This window comes from Artemia sp. Qi Xiang Cuo, chromosome 4 (assembly GCF_049724085.1).
Source record: "Artemia sp. Qi Xiang Cuo chromosome 4, ASM4972408v1, whole genome shotgun sequence".
Taxonomy (NCBI): Eukaryota; Metazoa; Arthropoda; class Branchiopoda; order Anostraca; family Artemiidae; genus Artemia; species Artemia sp. Qi Xiang Cuo.
This window is the reverse complement of record NC_142797.1, coordinates 78,004,147-78,019,680: the sequence shown is the minus strand read 5'-3', so window position 1 is coordinate 78,019,680 and position 15,534 is coordinate 78,004,147. Positions and strand designations below refer to the sequence as shown.

Genomic DNA, 15,534 nt, shown 5'->3' with positions numbered 1-15,534 from the left:
AAATTTCTAGTTTCCCTCCAATGTCTAGTTTTTGGTTAGTTAACAAGGGCACTAGAATTATTAATTTCCTGTAGAATGCACCCTCTGCTGATCTTTTAGAGCCATTAGTTCATTACAATAACCCCAGGGAAAAACAAACAAACAAGAACAACAGATAAAAACGCATCCGTGATATTTCTTCTGGCAAAAGTGCAAAATACCACATTTTTGTATACAAGAGCTTGGAACTTCTACAGAAGGCTCCCTGATGCGGTGAATCTGATAGTGTGCTTTTCGTTAGCATGTCTTGGCTTTTAAGGGATGTTTTCCCCCTTTTTCGACAAGTAACACTATAGTTGATGATTCTTATGTATTTCGAATCATCACAATAAGTGGATTCTTTCGATTTATCTATTGATTAAATAAAAAAAACAAGTTTTTTAAACTGAAAGTAAGGAGCGACATTAAAATTTAAAACGAAAAGAAATTATTTCGTATATGAAAGGGGCTGTCCCCTCCTCAACACCTCGCTCTTTATGCTAAAGTTTTTTATTGTTTTAAAAAATAGAGTTGTGAGAAAGAGTCAAACTTTAGTGTAAAGAGCGAGGCGTTGAGGAGGGGACAGCCCCTTTCATATACAAAATAATTTCTGTTCGTTTTAAGTTTTAATGTCGCTCCTTACTTTCAGTTTAAAAAAGTTTGTTTTTTTTATTTATTTTCTGATCGTTTTTTAGTTAATGCAGCTTTTATTTTGGCTCACCGTCATTGAATAAGTAAACAAAAATTGCATAAAAATTTTACTTTTCTTTTGCTAAATGGCTGTCTCTAAATTTTGTTCTGGCGTAATTTACAAATTAACTTACGTAACGAATTTCTATATTCGTATATTTTTCTTCTGGCAAAAAATACAAAGTTGCAGATTTTTGCAGATACGAGCTTGAAACCTATGTTGCAGGGTTTTCTGATACACTCAATCTGACGGTTTGATTTTTATTAAAATTCTTTTACTTTTAGGGGATGTTTCCCCCCTCTTTAAAAATCAGGTAATTTTTCTCAGGCTCATAGCCTTTGATGAGTAACACTAAACTTAATAAAATTCATATATTTAGAATCAGCATTAGAAGCCCATTCTTTTGATACATTTATTGACATCAAAGTTCCGTTTTTAAAAGTTTCGATTACTATTGAGCCGTATCGCTCGTTTTTTTTATTGTTTTTTTTTTATTACGTATATGTTATTACGTATATGATGGGGTTCTCCCTTAGTCAATACCACGCTCTTTATGTTAAAAGTTAAAAAAAAAATTAATTCACACACCCCTGAATCACGAAGGCCGTTTAATTAGAATAGATAGCTCTTTTGAAAGCACTAAAAAAAACTTTAGCGTAACGAGCGAGGTATTGACTTGGGGGAGCACCCCCTCATATACGTAATAATTTCTGTTCATTTTAATTTCTAATGTTGCTCTTTACTTTCAGTTGAAAAAACTTGTTTTTTTTTAATTTAATTTCTGATCGTTTTTTAAATAATGCTTGAAAATACGGCGCCCCCTTCATAGAAATGTCACTTGCCCTAAAGAAACATCCTCCACGGAAAGATTCTCTCGAGTCACGCCCTCCTCCAGCCCCCCCCCCACCCGAAAAAAATCCTTCCTGAAAATGTCTGTATACTTCCCAATAACCAATACAATATGTAAGCAATGGACAAAGAACATAACTTGCAGCCCTTCCTCTGGGAACTCTGGGGGATTAAGTCATCGTAAAAGAAATATTTATTAGATTTTCGACTACGCTGAACGAAATGGCAATCTCGACATTTTTATTGGGTGATTTTGAGAAAAATATAAGCGTGGGAGGGGGCCTAGTTGCCCTCCATTTTTTTGGTCATTTAAAAAGGGCACTAGAACTTTTAATTTCCGTTCCAATGCGCCCTTTTACAATATTCTAGGACCACTGGGTCAATACGATTACCCCTGGGGAAAAAAAACAAATAACCACGCACCGGTGATCTTTCTTCTGGCAAAAAATGCAAAATTCCATATTTTTGTAGATAGCAGCTTGAAACGTCTTCAGTAGGATTCTCTGATACGCTGAATATGATGGCGTGAATTTCATTAAGGTTCTGTAACTTTTAGGGAGTCTTTCCCCCTTTTTTAAATAATCAGCCAAATTTTCTCAGGCACGTAACTTTTGATGGGTAAGATTAAACTTGATGAAATTTATATATTTGAAATCAGAATTAAAATCTGATTCTTTTGATGTATCTATTGGTATCAAAATTCCGTTTTTTAAAGTTTCGGTTACCATTGAGCCGGGTCGCTCCTTACTTACAGTTCGTTACCACGAACTGTTTGATATCAAAATTCCGATATTTAGAGTTTCGGTTACTATTGCGCCCAGTCACTAATTATAGTTCGTTATCACGAAAGGTTTAAAACTGGGTAAACTAATGCTGATTCTGATTGACAAATCTAGATAAACAATTATATTAACTCAGAGGTAATGAATCAGAGTAAAGACGATAAGGCTTTAATGTCTCATAATTATTATTATTTTTTTCCCCAGAGGCACTTTATATGGAAGAGTGGTCGTATAAACTTTGGAGGGGACTCGTTCGACTGGAAACCGGATTTTCAAGTGCCCTTTTTAAAATTTATAAGTGAACAAATGGCAAAGAGCTCCCTCCCCCCCTCGAGGTACTTTTTTCCCTAAACGCATCCGATCAAAATTTTAAGATAGCCATTTTGTTCAAAGCAGTTCAAACTCCAAATGACAAAAACTCTGGGGGTGACAAAAACCCCTCAGAGCCCAGGGCAATTGATGGAAGTTATGCCAAAGGGGAATATAAGGTCCTTATGTAAGGGATGGTCCTATAAACTTCAGAGGGGCTCATTTGATTGGAAATCGAAAATTCTAGTTCCCCTCCAATCTTTTTGATCACTTAGCAAGGGCATTAAAACTATTAATTTCTTTTCGAATGGACCCTCACCTGATCTCTTGGGACAATTAGTTCGATACCATCAACCATGGGTAATAATAACAAATAAACACACATCCATGATCCTTCTTCTTGGGAAATATGCAAGATACCACAATTTTGTAAATAGGAGCTTGGAACTTCCACAGTAAGGCTGCCACGCCGCTGCCACGCTGAATCTGATGCTGTGATTTTCATTAACATGCCTTGACGTTTAAAGGTTATTTCACCCTTTTTTTGAAAATCAAGCACATTTTATGAGACTCGTACCTTTTGATGGGTAACACTAAACTTGATGCATCTTATATATTTCCAATCATCATATTAGTAGATTCTTTTGATGTATCTATTCAGGGGCGATTTTCCAGCATTTTTTTGGGGGGCAAGAGGGGTCCATATTCGGATAGTCAAGTGGGATGCGATATATGATAATTTTTCCCTCCATATTATTTGGGGGGGGGGGCAACCGCCGCCCCCTTGTCCCCAAATCCCCTGTATCTATTGATATCAAAATTCCTTTTTTTAGAGTTTCGGGTCCTATTGAGCCCAGTCACTACTTACGAACAGTTCTTTATCACTAAACGTTAGAAACTGGGTTAACTGATGCTGATACTAATGGAAAAATCTAAATAAACAATGAGATCAAATATTTGGAGAAGGCGGTTGCAAAATTACAGGAATTATAGTAAAGTCTAAATTATTTTAGAGGGATGCGGGCTTATCCAGTCTTAGAAAACCTTTATTAAACATTTTGCATCATTTGGTTGTTTATTTGGTGACCACATCCAACCCACCTTCCCTTTCCCTGAAATAAATTTTTCCTTATGGACCTTATCTCAACTGTCATATTTTTTTCTCTCTATGTGAATACACTGTTATGAATCAATTAATGAAACTGAATTCAACAGTGGTATCAATTCGCAAAAATGAAGAGAGGGTATATTTTTCAAAATATAGGGGTGGTCAAATTTGTTGTTTTTCCAATTTTTGCAACGGAAAAATAATTTCAATGAAAATGCCCAAAAAATAGACTAAAAAAAAAACTTGAGAAAAGGGAGATACAAATACTCTCTCCCTGATAAACGTTTGATTGACTGGTTATTTTTAAATTTATAAACTAATTCCTTTGGCCAATCCTTTTGGTGATTACATAAACAGAAACAAGTTTTTTCAAATGAAAGTAAAGAATGAACTTGATGCTTAGAACGAAGAGTAATTTTCGTATAATATGGGGCAACTCCATCCCTCCTTACCCCATCCTCCTTACCTCCTTACCTCCATCTATGAGCTAAACTTTGATTTTTTATCCTTCTTCCTCCCCAATAGCTTAACAACGACCACCCAAACAAAGGCAATTAGAATTGGTTTAAAAGGTATTTCAATATGCCTAAAGCATAAAAGAGCTTATTGGTACTAATTTTCTTTAAATAATACGATTTTTTATTAGTGTTGTAAAATGTAGTCGGTAAATAAAGCACATGCAATTATCCATACCCATTTACAACATTTGTTGCACTCATCAACGCTTTCAGCAAAGAACTACACTATACGGAAAATTAAACGAGAAAAATCGGTTTAACTTAAATAAAGCAATGACAAAAAATAAACAAAAACTCATTAATTAATAGAAAAGTCTGAATATTTCAACTCCACATCCATGAGCCTTTATCAACGGAAAAAAAGTTTAAAAAATAGGTAAATTATCTACAGAAAAAGACAAAAAACAACATAATAAGAGAAAAAAGAAACAAACGACAAAAAATAAATAAAACTCACGTCTTAATAAACTTTCAAAATATTATAAAACTGTCACAATACTCCATAATTTTCCACTTGCCAATGGGATGGGACGTCCCATTTGCCAATCTGAATCTATAGAGGAGAAATATCTGCTCTACAAGAGATTTTCGGTATCCTTTCTGTGTTAAGGTTTTGCAGTATTGTGGAGTTTATTAAGATGCAAGTATTATTTATTTGTTTGTTTTAGGTTTTTTTCTTGTTTTGCTGTTTTTTCGTCTTTTTCTTTAGATGACTTAACTAAATTTGTGTTCTTTTTTCCGTTGATAAAGGCTCCCGGATGTGGGGTTGAAATATTCAGATTGTTTTTATTTATTAATGAGTTGTGTGTTTTTTATTCTCTCTCAATGCTTCATTTACATTAAACCTGTTTTTTTCGTTTAATTTTTCGTAAATGGAAAAGCAGTGGGGTCTAAGAAATTATTTTTGAACTGTGTCATAAAACCGCCAGAGACTTTGTCACAGCCTTTCAACACCACCTATTTCTGATGATGAAACAGGAATATGAAATAGTTAGACGTAGAGTAATTAGGTTAAATACTTCGCTGTCTTAAAACACTGAATATCGAAGATTTGTGCAATTTCTCATAGATATTTAATGTATTGCAGACAAGTACTCCCATCTATAGAGCCAGGGTATATTCGAACACTTTTGCCTGAAGAGGCCCCTGAAAATCCTGAAAAGTGGGAAAACATTCTTGGTGATATTGAAAGAGTTATTATGCCCGGGGTAAGTACGCTTGGTTTATTATAACTCTTCTATGTGTTCACTTTTATTTTTATTTATTTATCTATTTTATAAAACCTGAAGCTTTACGTTGAAGAAATAAGAGTGGCATATTTAAAATTGCAATTAACAGGAAAAAGTCTGATAATTACTGGATTTAATAATAAAGGAGTTTTAGCGCTTTTGAAACTTAACACTCCTCAAGTCGTAAGAATAATACACTCACTAAAACTTGTACCTATGTGTATTTACGTGTACCCCTCAGACGGCTACCCCTAAAAGGGCCTTCTCTATGTATAAAAGTTTTGACATATACCTTGAAACATTTATGCAAATGAATCGAGTAAAAGTCTGTTAAAATTCGACTTTTTCACATCCATGTTTTATTCTAATGATTATTCTTCTTGTTGTGGCATTGAGACTAATTAGCTAGGAAATCTAGTACACAATTTGAATTACGGGAAAACTTGCTATCTCCACTTTCAACAAGCCTTAGCCTTATAAATGGACACTATTTAGGGAATAGGAGCTATTTTGAAATAATGCCAAAACTTTAAAATTATAAAAACGATATAGGAAGCTATGTCAGAAATTATAATAAGTACAGCCTGAAGTCCCCGTCAGTAGAGTTGCTCGTCTGGATTTGCCAACGCCCCCGTACCAAACAGGTTTCTTCTGGTAGATAAACATTTCTACAGGAGCATTACACTCTTTTGTCAGGAGATTTACGCAATTTCAAAGTTCAATGTCTTTTTTAGTGATAAACCAAAACCACCAGGTAATTAGGTTAAATCCGTGGTCATTCATCTGTAAGTTGATTAGTAGGTTTTTTGTTCTATTCTATATGGAATGAATGTGTATTGTATAATACACAAGTGATGATTTGCAAAGTGTTGTCAATTACAAATAGTTTAGAAATAAAAACTTAACAAGAAATGGCTGAAAAGTGTTTTGAGGGAGTTGAGATGCAAGAGGGTTGACTTGCACGAGGGTTCAGTTACATACAGATTCAGTTACACGAGGATTAGTTAAATGGGATTGAGTAGCACGGAGGTTCAGTTTTACGGGGTTTTGGTTATACAGGGGTTCAGTTACATGGGGTCGGTGGTCGTTATAATACACAAGTTCCATTTGAACAGTGTTGTGAGGTCCCCTACCACACCCCCAAAGGACTCCGATCCCCCCATCCCAACCCATGTATTAGCGAAGTTACTCTGTGGTCGCTATAATACACCAGCTTTAGTTTATAAGATTTGCGAATTTTTTGCGAAAAGATATTTGCCTAAAGGTATTTCAATGGTTAAGAATACCTCACGGGTAATTAAAGAATACAAAGAATAAGCTCAGATACTTAATAGATTTGACGCTTACAAAAGACATTGCTAGAAAGTATTCAATAGCTTAATTGAAAAGTAACGATAGAATGACATTGTGACTTGACCTAGCTTTACCTCACCGATGTGGTCTGTATAATACATAAGTAACGTTTGAAAAATATTGTCAATTTAAAAAGAAATGGCTGAAAAGTGTTTTGAGGGGGATGGGTTGCATTGAGTTAAATGGGAATTGAGTTCCACGAGAGTAGTACTTTGTCGTGGTTTAGCCGTACACAAGTGATGATTTGCACAGTGTTGTCAATTTTAAATAGTTTAGAAATAAAAAATTAACAAGAAATGGTTGAAAAGTGTTTTGAGGGAGTTGAGTTGCAAGAGGGTTGACTTGCACGAGGGTTCAGTTACATACGGATTCAGTTACACGGGGATTAGTTAAATGGGGTCGAGTAGCACGGAGGTTTAGTTGTACAGGGTTTCGATTATACAGGGGTTCAGTTACATGGGGTCAGTGGTCGCTATAATACACAAGTTCCCTTTGAACAGTGTTGTGAAGTCCCCTACCACACCCCCAAAGGACTCCGATCCCCCCATCCCAACCCATGTATTAGCGAAGTTACTCTGTGGTCACTATAATACATAAGCCTGAGTTTACGAGATTTGCGAATTTTTTGCGAAAAGATATTTGCCTAAATGTATTTCAATGGTTAAGAATACCTCACGGGTAATTAAAGAATACAAAGAATAAGTTCAGATACTTAATAGATTAGACGCTTACAAAAGACATTGCTAGAAATTATTCAATAGCTTAATTGAAAAGTAACAATAGAATGACATTGTGACTTGACCTAGCTTTACCTCACCGATGTGGTCTGTATAATACATAAGTAACGTTTGAAAAATATTGTCAATTTAAAAAGAAATGGCTGAAAAGTGTTTTGAGGGGGATGGGTTGCATTGAGTTAAATGGGACTTGAGTTCCACGAGAGTAGTACTTTGTCCTGGTTTAGCCGTACACAAGTGATGATTTGCACAGTGTTGTCAATTTTAAATAGTTTAGAAATAAAAAATTAACAAGAAATGGTTGAAAAGTGTTTTGAGGGAGTTGAGTTGCACGAGGGTTGACTTGCACGAGGGTTCAGTTACATACGGATTCAGTTACACGGGGATTAGTTAAATGGGATCGAGTAGCACGGAGGTTCAGTTGTATGGGATTTCGGTTATACAGGGGTTCAGTTACATGGGGGTCAGTGGTAGCTATAATACAAAAGTTCCATTTGAACAGTGTTGTGAGGTCCCCTACCACACCCCCAAAGGACTCCGATCCCCCCATCCCTACCCATGTATTAGCGAAGTTACTCTGTGGTTGTTATAATACACAAGCTTTAGTTTACGAGATTTGCGAATTTTTTTGCGAAAAGATATTTGCGTAAAGGTATTGCAATGGTTAAGAATGCCTCACTGGTAATTAAAGAATACAAAGAATAAGCTCAGATACTTAATAGATTTGACGCTTACAAGAGACATTGCTAGAAATTATTCAATAGCTTAATTGAAAAGTAACGATAGAATGACATTGTGACTTGACCTAGCTTTACCTCGCCGATGTGGTCTGTATAATACATAAGTAACGTTTGAAAAATATTGTCAATTTAAAAAGAAATGGCCGAAAAGTGTTTTGAGGGGGATGGGTTGCATTGAGTTAAATGGGAATTGAGTTCCACGAGAGTAGTACTTTGTCGTGGTTTAGCCGTGAGGTCCCTTACCACAACCCCAAAGGGCTCTAATCCCCCCCCCCCCACCCCCCAGGCACCCCCCCGTGCGCCAAGAGTCTCTAGGCTCCCCAAGGGAGCCGGGGTGAACTTTTAAAATTTAAATTATCGTTTTTTTAAAATTTACGGTTGAATGACTCTTGTTTTACGAGGGTTCAGTTAAAGGAGGTAAAGTTGCACGGGAGTTTTGGTTATACAGTGGCTCAGTTACAAGGGGAATTGAGTTGCACGGGGGTTGAGTTAAATGGGACTTGATTTCCACGAGAGTAGTGCTTTGTCGTGGTTTAGCCGTGAGGTCCCTTACCACAACCCCAAAGGGCTCCGATCCCCCCACCCCAACCCCGAAGGAACCCCCTCCCCGGTCCTCAAAGGTTCTCTAGGCTCCCAAGGGGGCCGTGGTTTACCTTGTCACTGTTACATTCTCTTGATTTTCAAAGTTCCGTTTGAAGGACTCTGTTGCTTTACGGGAGTTCAGTTAAAGGGGATACAGTTGCACGGGAGTTTCGGTTATACATGGGTTCAGTTACAAGGGCTGATTTCAGTTGCACGTGGGTTTGACGTTAAATGCAGAATTGAGTTCCACGAGAGTAGTGCTTTGGTCGTGGTTTACCCGTGAAGTTCATTTTCACAACTTTCAAAGGTTCCGATCCTGCCACCCCAATCGCCGAAGGAACCCCCGGTCCTCAAAGGTTCTCAGTAGTGCTCTTAGGTTGTGGTTTACCTTGTCACAGTTACATTTTCTTGATTTTTCAAAGTTCATTTTGAATTTCTTTCGCTGAAATGCAAGAGTTGGAATATTTCAGTAGTGTTTGGTTGTGGTTTACCTTGTCACAGTTACATTTTCTTGATTTTTCAAAGTTCATTTTGAATTTCTTTCGTTGAAATGCAAGAGTTGGAATATTTCAGTAGTGTTTGGATGTGGTTTACCTTGTCACAGTTACATTTTCTTGATTTTTCAAAGTTCATTTTTAATTTCTTTCGCTGAAATGCAAGAGTTGGAATATTTCAGCAGTGTTTGGTTGTGGTTTACCTTGTCACAGTTACATTTTCTTGATTTTTCAAAGTTCATTTTGAATTTCTTTCGTTGAAATGCAAGAGTTGGAATATTTCAGTAGTGTTTGGTTGTGGTTTACCTTGTCACAGTTACATTTTCTTGATTTTTCAAAGTTCATTTTGAATTTCTTTCGTTGAAATGCAAGAGTTGGAATATTTCAGCAGTGTTTGGTTGTGGTTTACCTTGTCGCAGTTACACTTTCTTGATTTTTCAAAGTTCATTTTGAATTTCTTTTGTTGAAAAGCAAGAGTTGGAATATTTCAGTAGTGTTTGCTTGTGGTTTACCTTTTCACAGTTACATTTTTCTTGATTTTTCAAAGTTACAGTTTTGAATCCATTCAAGAAACATGATTAAACACGTTTTGAAACTACATGCTATTTGTATGCCTTTCCTTGGCACCTTTCCAAAGGTTTATTTCATTTTTTTAAGGTTCATTTAGACGAGGTTACGTGCGCGCACGTAACCTCGTCTAAATGAACCTTAAAAAAATGAAATAAACCTATGTCGACTTTGCATATCTCTCCTTATTGGTCCCTAAAAAACCAGTCAGGTTGAAAAATTGGAGTTTTCGTACTGCTCACTTTTTGCAATGTGTAGGAACCAGTGGGGAATCTCCGCTCGTTTGGAAAGGTGCCAAGGAAAAGCATGCAAATAGCATGTAGTTTCAAAACGTGTTTAATCATGTTTCTTGAATGAAGTGATCTGTACTGTATACTCAAGGGATGACAATCAATAAAAATGTAACTGTGATCAAGGTAAATCCACAAGACTCAAATCAGGCTATCTGAAATATTCCAACTCTTGCATTTCAACGAAAGAAATTCAAAATGAACTTTGAAAAATCAAGAAAATGTAACTGTGACAAGGTAAACCACAACCAAACACTACTGAAATATTCCAACTCTTGCATTTCAAAGAATGAAATTCAAAATTAACTATGAAAAATCGAGTAACTTTATCCGGTACAATGAAAACAACAATCAACTACTACTGAAAAATTCCTAAAGTTGCTTTAACACTACTGCTTATCAAAATGAAATATGAAAAATCAAAAAAATGAAAGATTGATGTGGTAAACCACAACCAAACGTTTCTTATGAAATCCACAAGTTACTTTTAAACGAACAAAATACAAAATGAAATAGGACATATCAAAAGAATGTAACTTAGAAAAAGTAAACCATAACGAAACACTCGTGAAATATTCCAACTCTTGCATTTCAACGATAGAAATTCGAAATGAAAATTTAAGAAACATTACTGATCGGGAGTGTCAATTAAATCCAAGGCCTTAAGATAAGTTCCAGCTATATCATTTAAACGAAAGAAATTCAAGATGAGATATGGAAAATCCAGAAAAAGAAACTGATTCACGGTACTAACCAAAACAAAACAAATGAACTAGAAAAACTCTTGCATTTCAACGAAAGAAATTCAAAATGAACTTTGAAAAATCAAGAAAATGTAACAGTGACAAGATAAATCGTAACTGTGCACTACTGAAATATTCCAACTCTTGCATTTCAACGAAAGAAATTCAAAAAAGAACATCGAAAAATCAACAAACTGTAACGGATACACCTAACACGCAATCCACCTCATACTCAAATATTTAAACTCGTTCAGTTCATCTAAAGAAATTAAAAATGAACATTTAGAAATCATGGAACTGTAAATGTGAAAATATAAACCACAAACAAACCCAAATGAAATATTCCAACTATGGCATTTCAGCGAAATAAATTTAAAAAGAACTTTGAAAAATCAAGAAAATGTAACTTTGACAAGTTAAACATTAACACTTCAGTTCTGAAATATTCCAACTCTTGCATTTCAACGAAAGAAATTCAAAATGAACTTTGAAAAATCAAGGAAATATAACTGTGACAAGGTAAACCACAACCAAACACTACTGAAATATTCCAACTCTTGCATTTCAGCGAAAGAAATTAAAAATGAACTTTGAAAAATCAACAAAATGTAACTTTGACAAGGTAAACCACAAACAAAACACTACTGAAATATTCCAACTCTTGCATTTCATCTAAAGAAATTCAAAATAAACTTTGAAAAATCAAGAAAATGTAACTGTGTCAAGGTAAAACTGAGTCTCTCAATTCCCGTAAAGCTCTTTTAAAAGATACAAAAACTACTTATTTAACACAAAAATTTCGTTTTTAATGACTTTCAAGTAAAGAAAAATCACATGGAATTAGGCATCTGAGTCTCTCAATCCCCGTAAAGCTCTTTTAAAATATACAAAAAATGACCACCAAGTAAAGAAAAAACCACACTGAATCAGGCACCTGAGTCTCACAAACCCCTTATAGCGCTTTTAAAAGATACAAAAACTACTTATTTAACAAAAAAATTTCGTTTTTAATGATCATCAAGTAAAGGAAAAACACACGGAATTAGGCAACTTAGTCTCTCAAACCCTGGAAAGCTCTTATAAAATATACAAAAACTGACCGCCAAGTAAAGAAAAACCACACGAAATCAGGCAACTGTCTCTAAAACCCCTTAAAGCTCTTTTAAAAGATACAAAAACTGCTGATTTAACACAAAAATGTAGTTTTAAATGACCGACAAGTAAAGGAAAACCACATGCAATTAGGCAACTGAGTCTCTCAAACTCTGTAAAGCTCAAAATTAACTTCTAAAAATAAATTATATTAAAATTTTAAAAGGTCAACCACAACCAAACCCTAATTAAATATTAAAAATCTTTCGTTTCATCTAAATAAACTCAAAATGAAACTTGAAAAATCAAGAAAATGTAACTGTGACAAAGTATACCACATCCAAACACTACTGAAATATTCCAACTCTTGCATTTCAGCGAAAGAAATTCAAAATGAACTTTTAAAAATCAAGAAAATGTTACTGTGACAAGGTAAACCACAACCAAACACTACTGAAATATTCCGACTCTTGCATTTCAATGAAAGAAAAATGAACTTTGAAAATCAAGAAAATGTATCTGTGACAAGGTAAATCACAACTAAACACTACTGAAATATTCCAACTCTTGCATTTCAACGAAAGAAATTCAAAATGAACTTTGAAAAATCAAGAAAATGTAACTGTGACATGGTAAACCACAACCAAACACCACTGAAATATTCCAACTCTTGCATTTCAGCGAAAGAAATTCAAACGGAACTTTGAAAATCAAGAGAATGTAACTGTGACAAGGTAAACCACGGCCCCTTTGGGAGCCGAGAGACCCTTTGAGGCCCGGGGTGTTCCTTCGGGGTTGGGGTGGGGGGATCGGAGCCCTTTGGGGTTGTGGTAAGGAACCTCACGGGTAACCACGACAAAGCACTACTCTCGTGGAACTCAATTCCCATTTAACTCAACCCCCGTGCAACTGAATCCCCCTTGTAACTGAACCCCTGTATAACCGAAACCCCCGTGCAACAGTATCCCCTTTAACTGAACCCCCGTAAAACAACAGAGTCCTTCAAACGGAAGATTGAAAATCAATAGAATGTAAAAGTTACAAGGTTAACTCCGGCCCAGTTGGGAGCCTAGAGACCCTTTGTGGACTGGGGGGGGGGTTCCTTCGGGGTTGGCGGGGGGGGATCGGAGCCCGTTGGGGTTGTGGTAAGGGACCTCACGGCTAAACCACGACAAAGCACTACTCTCGTGGAACTCAATTCCCATTTAACTCAACCCCCGTGCAACTGAATCCTCCGCTTGTAACCAAAACCCCCGTGCAACAGTATCCCCTTTAACTGAACCCCCGTAAAACAACAGAGTCCTTCAAACGGAACTTTTAAAATCAAGAGAATGAAACTGTGACACGGTACCCCCCGGCCCCTGGGGGCGCCTAGAGACCCGTGGAGGCCGGGGGGGGTCCGGGGGGTGGGGAGGGGGGGCATCGGAGACCTTTGGGGATTGTGATAAGGGACCTCAAGGCTAAACCACGACAAAGCACTACTCTCGTGGAACTCAATTCCCATTTAACTCAACCCCCGTGCAACTGAATCGCCCTTGTAACTGAACCCCTGTATAACCGAAACTCCCGTGCAACTGTATCCCCTTTTACTGAACCCCCGTGCAACTCACCCCTCCATCCAACCCATCCCTCTCAAAACACTTTTCAGCCATTTCTTTTTAAATTGACAATATTTTTCAAACGTTACTTATGTATTATACAGACCACATCGGCGAGGTAAAGCTAGGTCAAGTCACAATGTCATTCTATCGTTACTTTTCAATTAAGCTATTGAATACTTTCTAGCAATGTCTCTTGTAAGCGTCAAATCTATTAAGAATCTGAGCTTATTCTTTGTATTGTTGATGCAAGTATCTCATTCTTCAATTACCCGTGAGGCATTCTTAACCATCGCAATATCTTTACGCAAGTATCTTTTCGCAAAAAATTCACAAATCTCGTAAACTAAAGCTTGTGTATTATAACGACCACAGAGTAACTTCGCTAATACATGGGTTGGGATGGAGGGATCGGAGTCCTTTGGGGGTGCGGTAGGGGACCTCACAACACTGTTCAAATGGAACTTGTGTATTATAACGAGCACCAGCCCCATGTAACTGAACCACTGTATAACCGAACCCCTTACAATTGAACCTCCGTGCTACTCGATCCCATTTAACTAATCCCCGTGTAACTGAATCCCCCCTTGTAACCGACTCCCCCGTGCACTAGTATCCCCTTTAACTGAACCCCCGTGCAACTCTTTAAATTGACAATATTTTTCAAACGTTACTTATGTATTATACAGACCACATCGGCGAGGTAAAGCTAGGTCAAGTCACAATGTCATTCTATCGTTACTTTTCAATTAAGCTATTGAATACTTTCTAGCAATGTCTCTTGTAAGTGTCAAATCTATTAAGTATCTGAGCTTATTCTTTGTATTGTTGATGCAAGCATCTCATTCTTTAATTACCCGTGAGGCATTTTTAACCATCGCAATATCTTTACGCAAGTATCTTTTCACGAAAAATTCACAAATCTCGTATACTAACGCTTGTGTATTATAACCACCACAGAGTACCTTCGCTAATACATGGGTTGGGAGGGGGGCTCAGAGTCCTTGGGGGGTGTGGTAAGGGACCTCACAACACTGTTCAAATGGAACTTGTGTATTATAACGAGCACCGGCCCCATGTAACTGAACCTCTGTATAACCGAAACCCCTTACAATTGAACCTCCGTGCTACTCGATCCCATTTAACTAATCCCCGTGTAACTGAATCCCCCCGTGTAACCGAAACCCCCGTGCAACAGTATCCCCTTTAACTGAACCCCCGTGCAACTCACCCCTCCATGCAACCCATCCCTCTCAAAACACTTTTCAGCCATTTCTTTTTAAATTGACAATATTTTTCAAACGTTACTTATGTATTATACAGACCACATCGGCGAGGTAAAGCTAGGTCAAGTCACAATGTCATTCTATCGTTACTTTTCAATTAAGCTATTGAATACTTTCTAGCAATGTCTCTTGTAAGCGTCAAATCTATAAAGAATCTGAGCTTATTCTTTGTACTGTTGATGCAAGCATCTCATTCCTTAATTACCTGTGAGGCCTTTTTAACCAACGAATTATCTTTACGCAAGTATCTTTTCACGAAAAATTCACAAATCTCGTATACTAAAGCTTGTGTATTATAACGACCACAGAGTAACTTCGCTAATACATGGGTTGGGATGGGGGAATTGGAGTCCTTTGTGGGTGTGGTAGGGGACCTCACAACACTGTTCAAATGGAACTTGTGTATTATAACTACCACTGACCCCATGTAACTGAACCCCTGTATAATCGAAACTCCGTACAACTAAACCTCCGTGCTACTCGATCCCATTTAACTACGCCCCTTGTAACTGAACCCGTATGTAACTGAGCCCTCATGCAAGTCAACC

The 15,534-nt window shown here is 36.8% G+C and overlaps 1 protein-coding gene across 1 annotated transcript in view; it reads left to right on the top strand.

Moving 5' to 3' along the window:
• The window catches only part of Ddc (aromatic-L-amino-acid decarboxylase), a 133,459-nt gene that overhangs the window by 63,601 nt on the left and 54,324 nt on the right, over positions 1-15,534 (top strand). Inside the window, exon 3 of the mRNA XM_089088545.1 lies at positions 5,363-5,483. Coding sequence (XP_088944671.1) covers positions 5,363-5,483 — 121 coding nt within the window. The remainder of the gene's footprint in view (positions 1-5,362; positions 5,484-15,534) is intronic.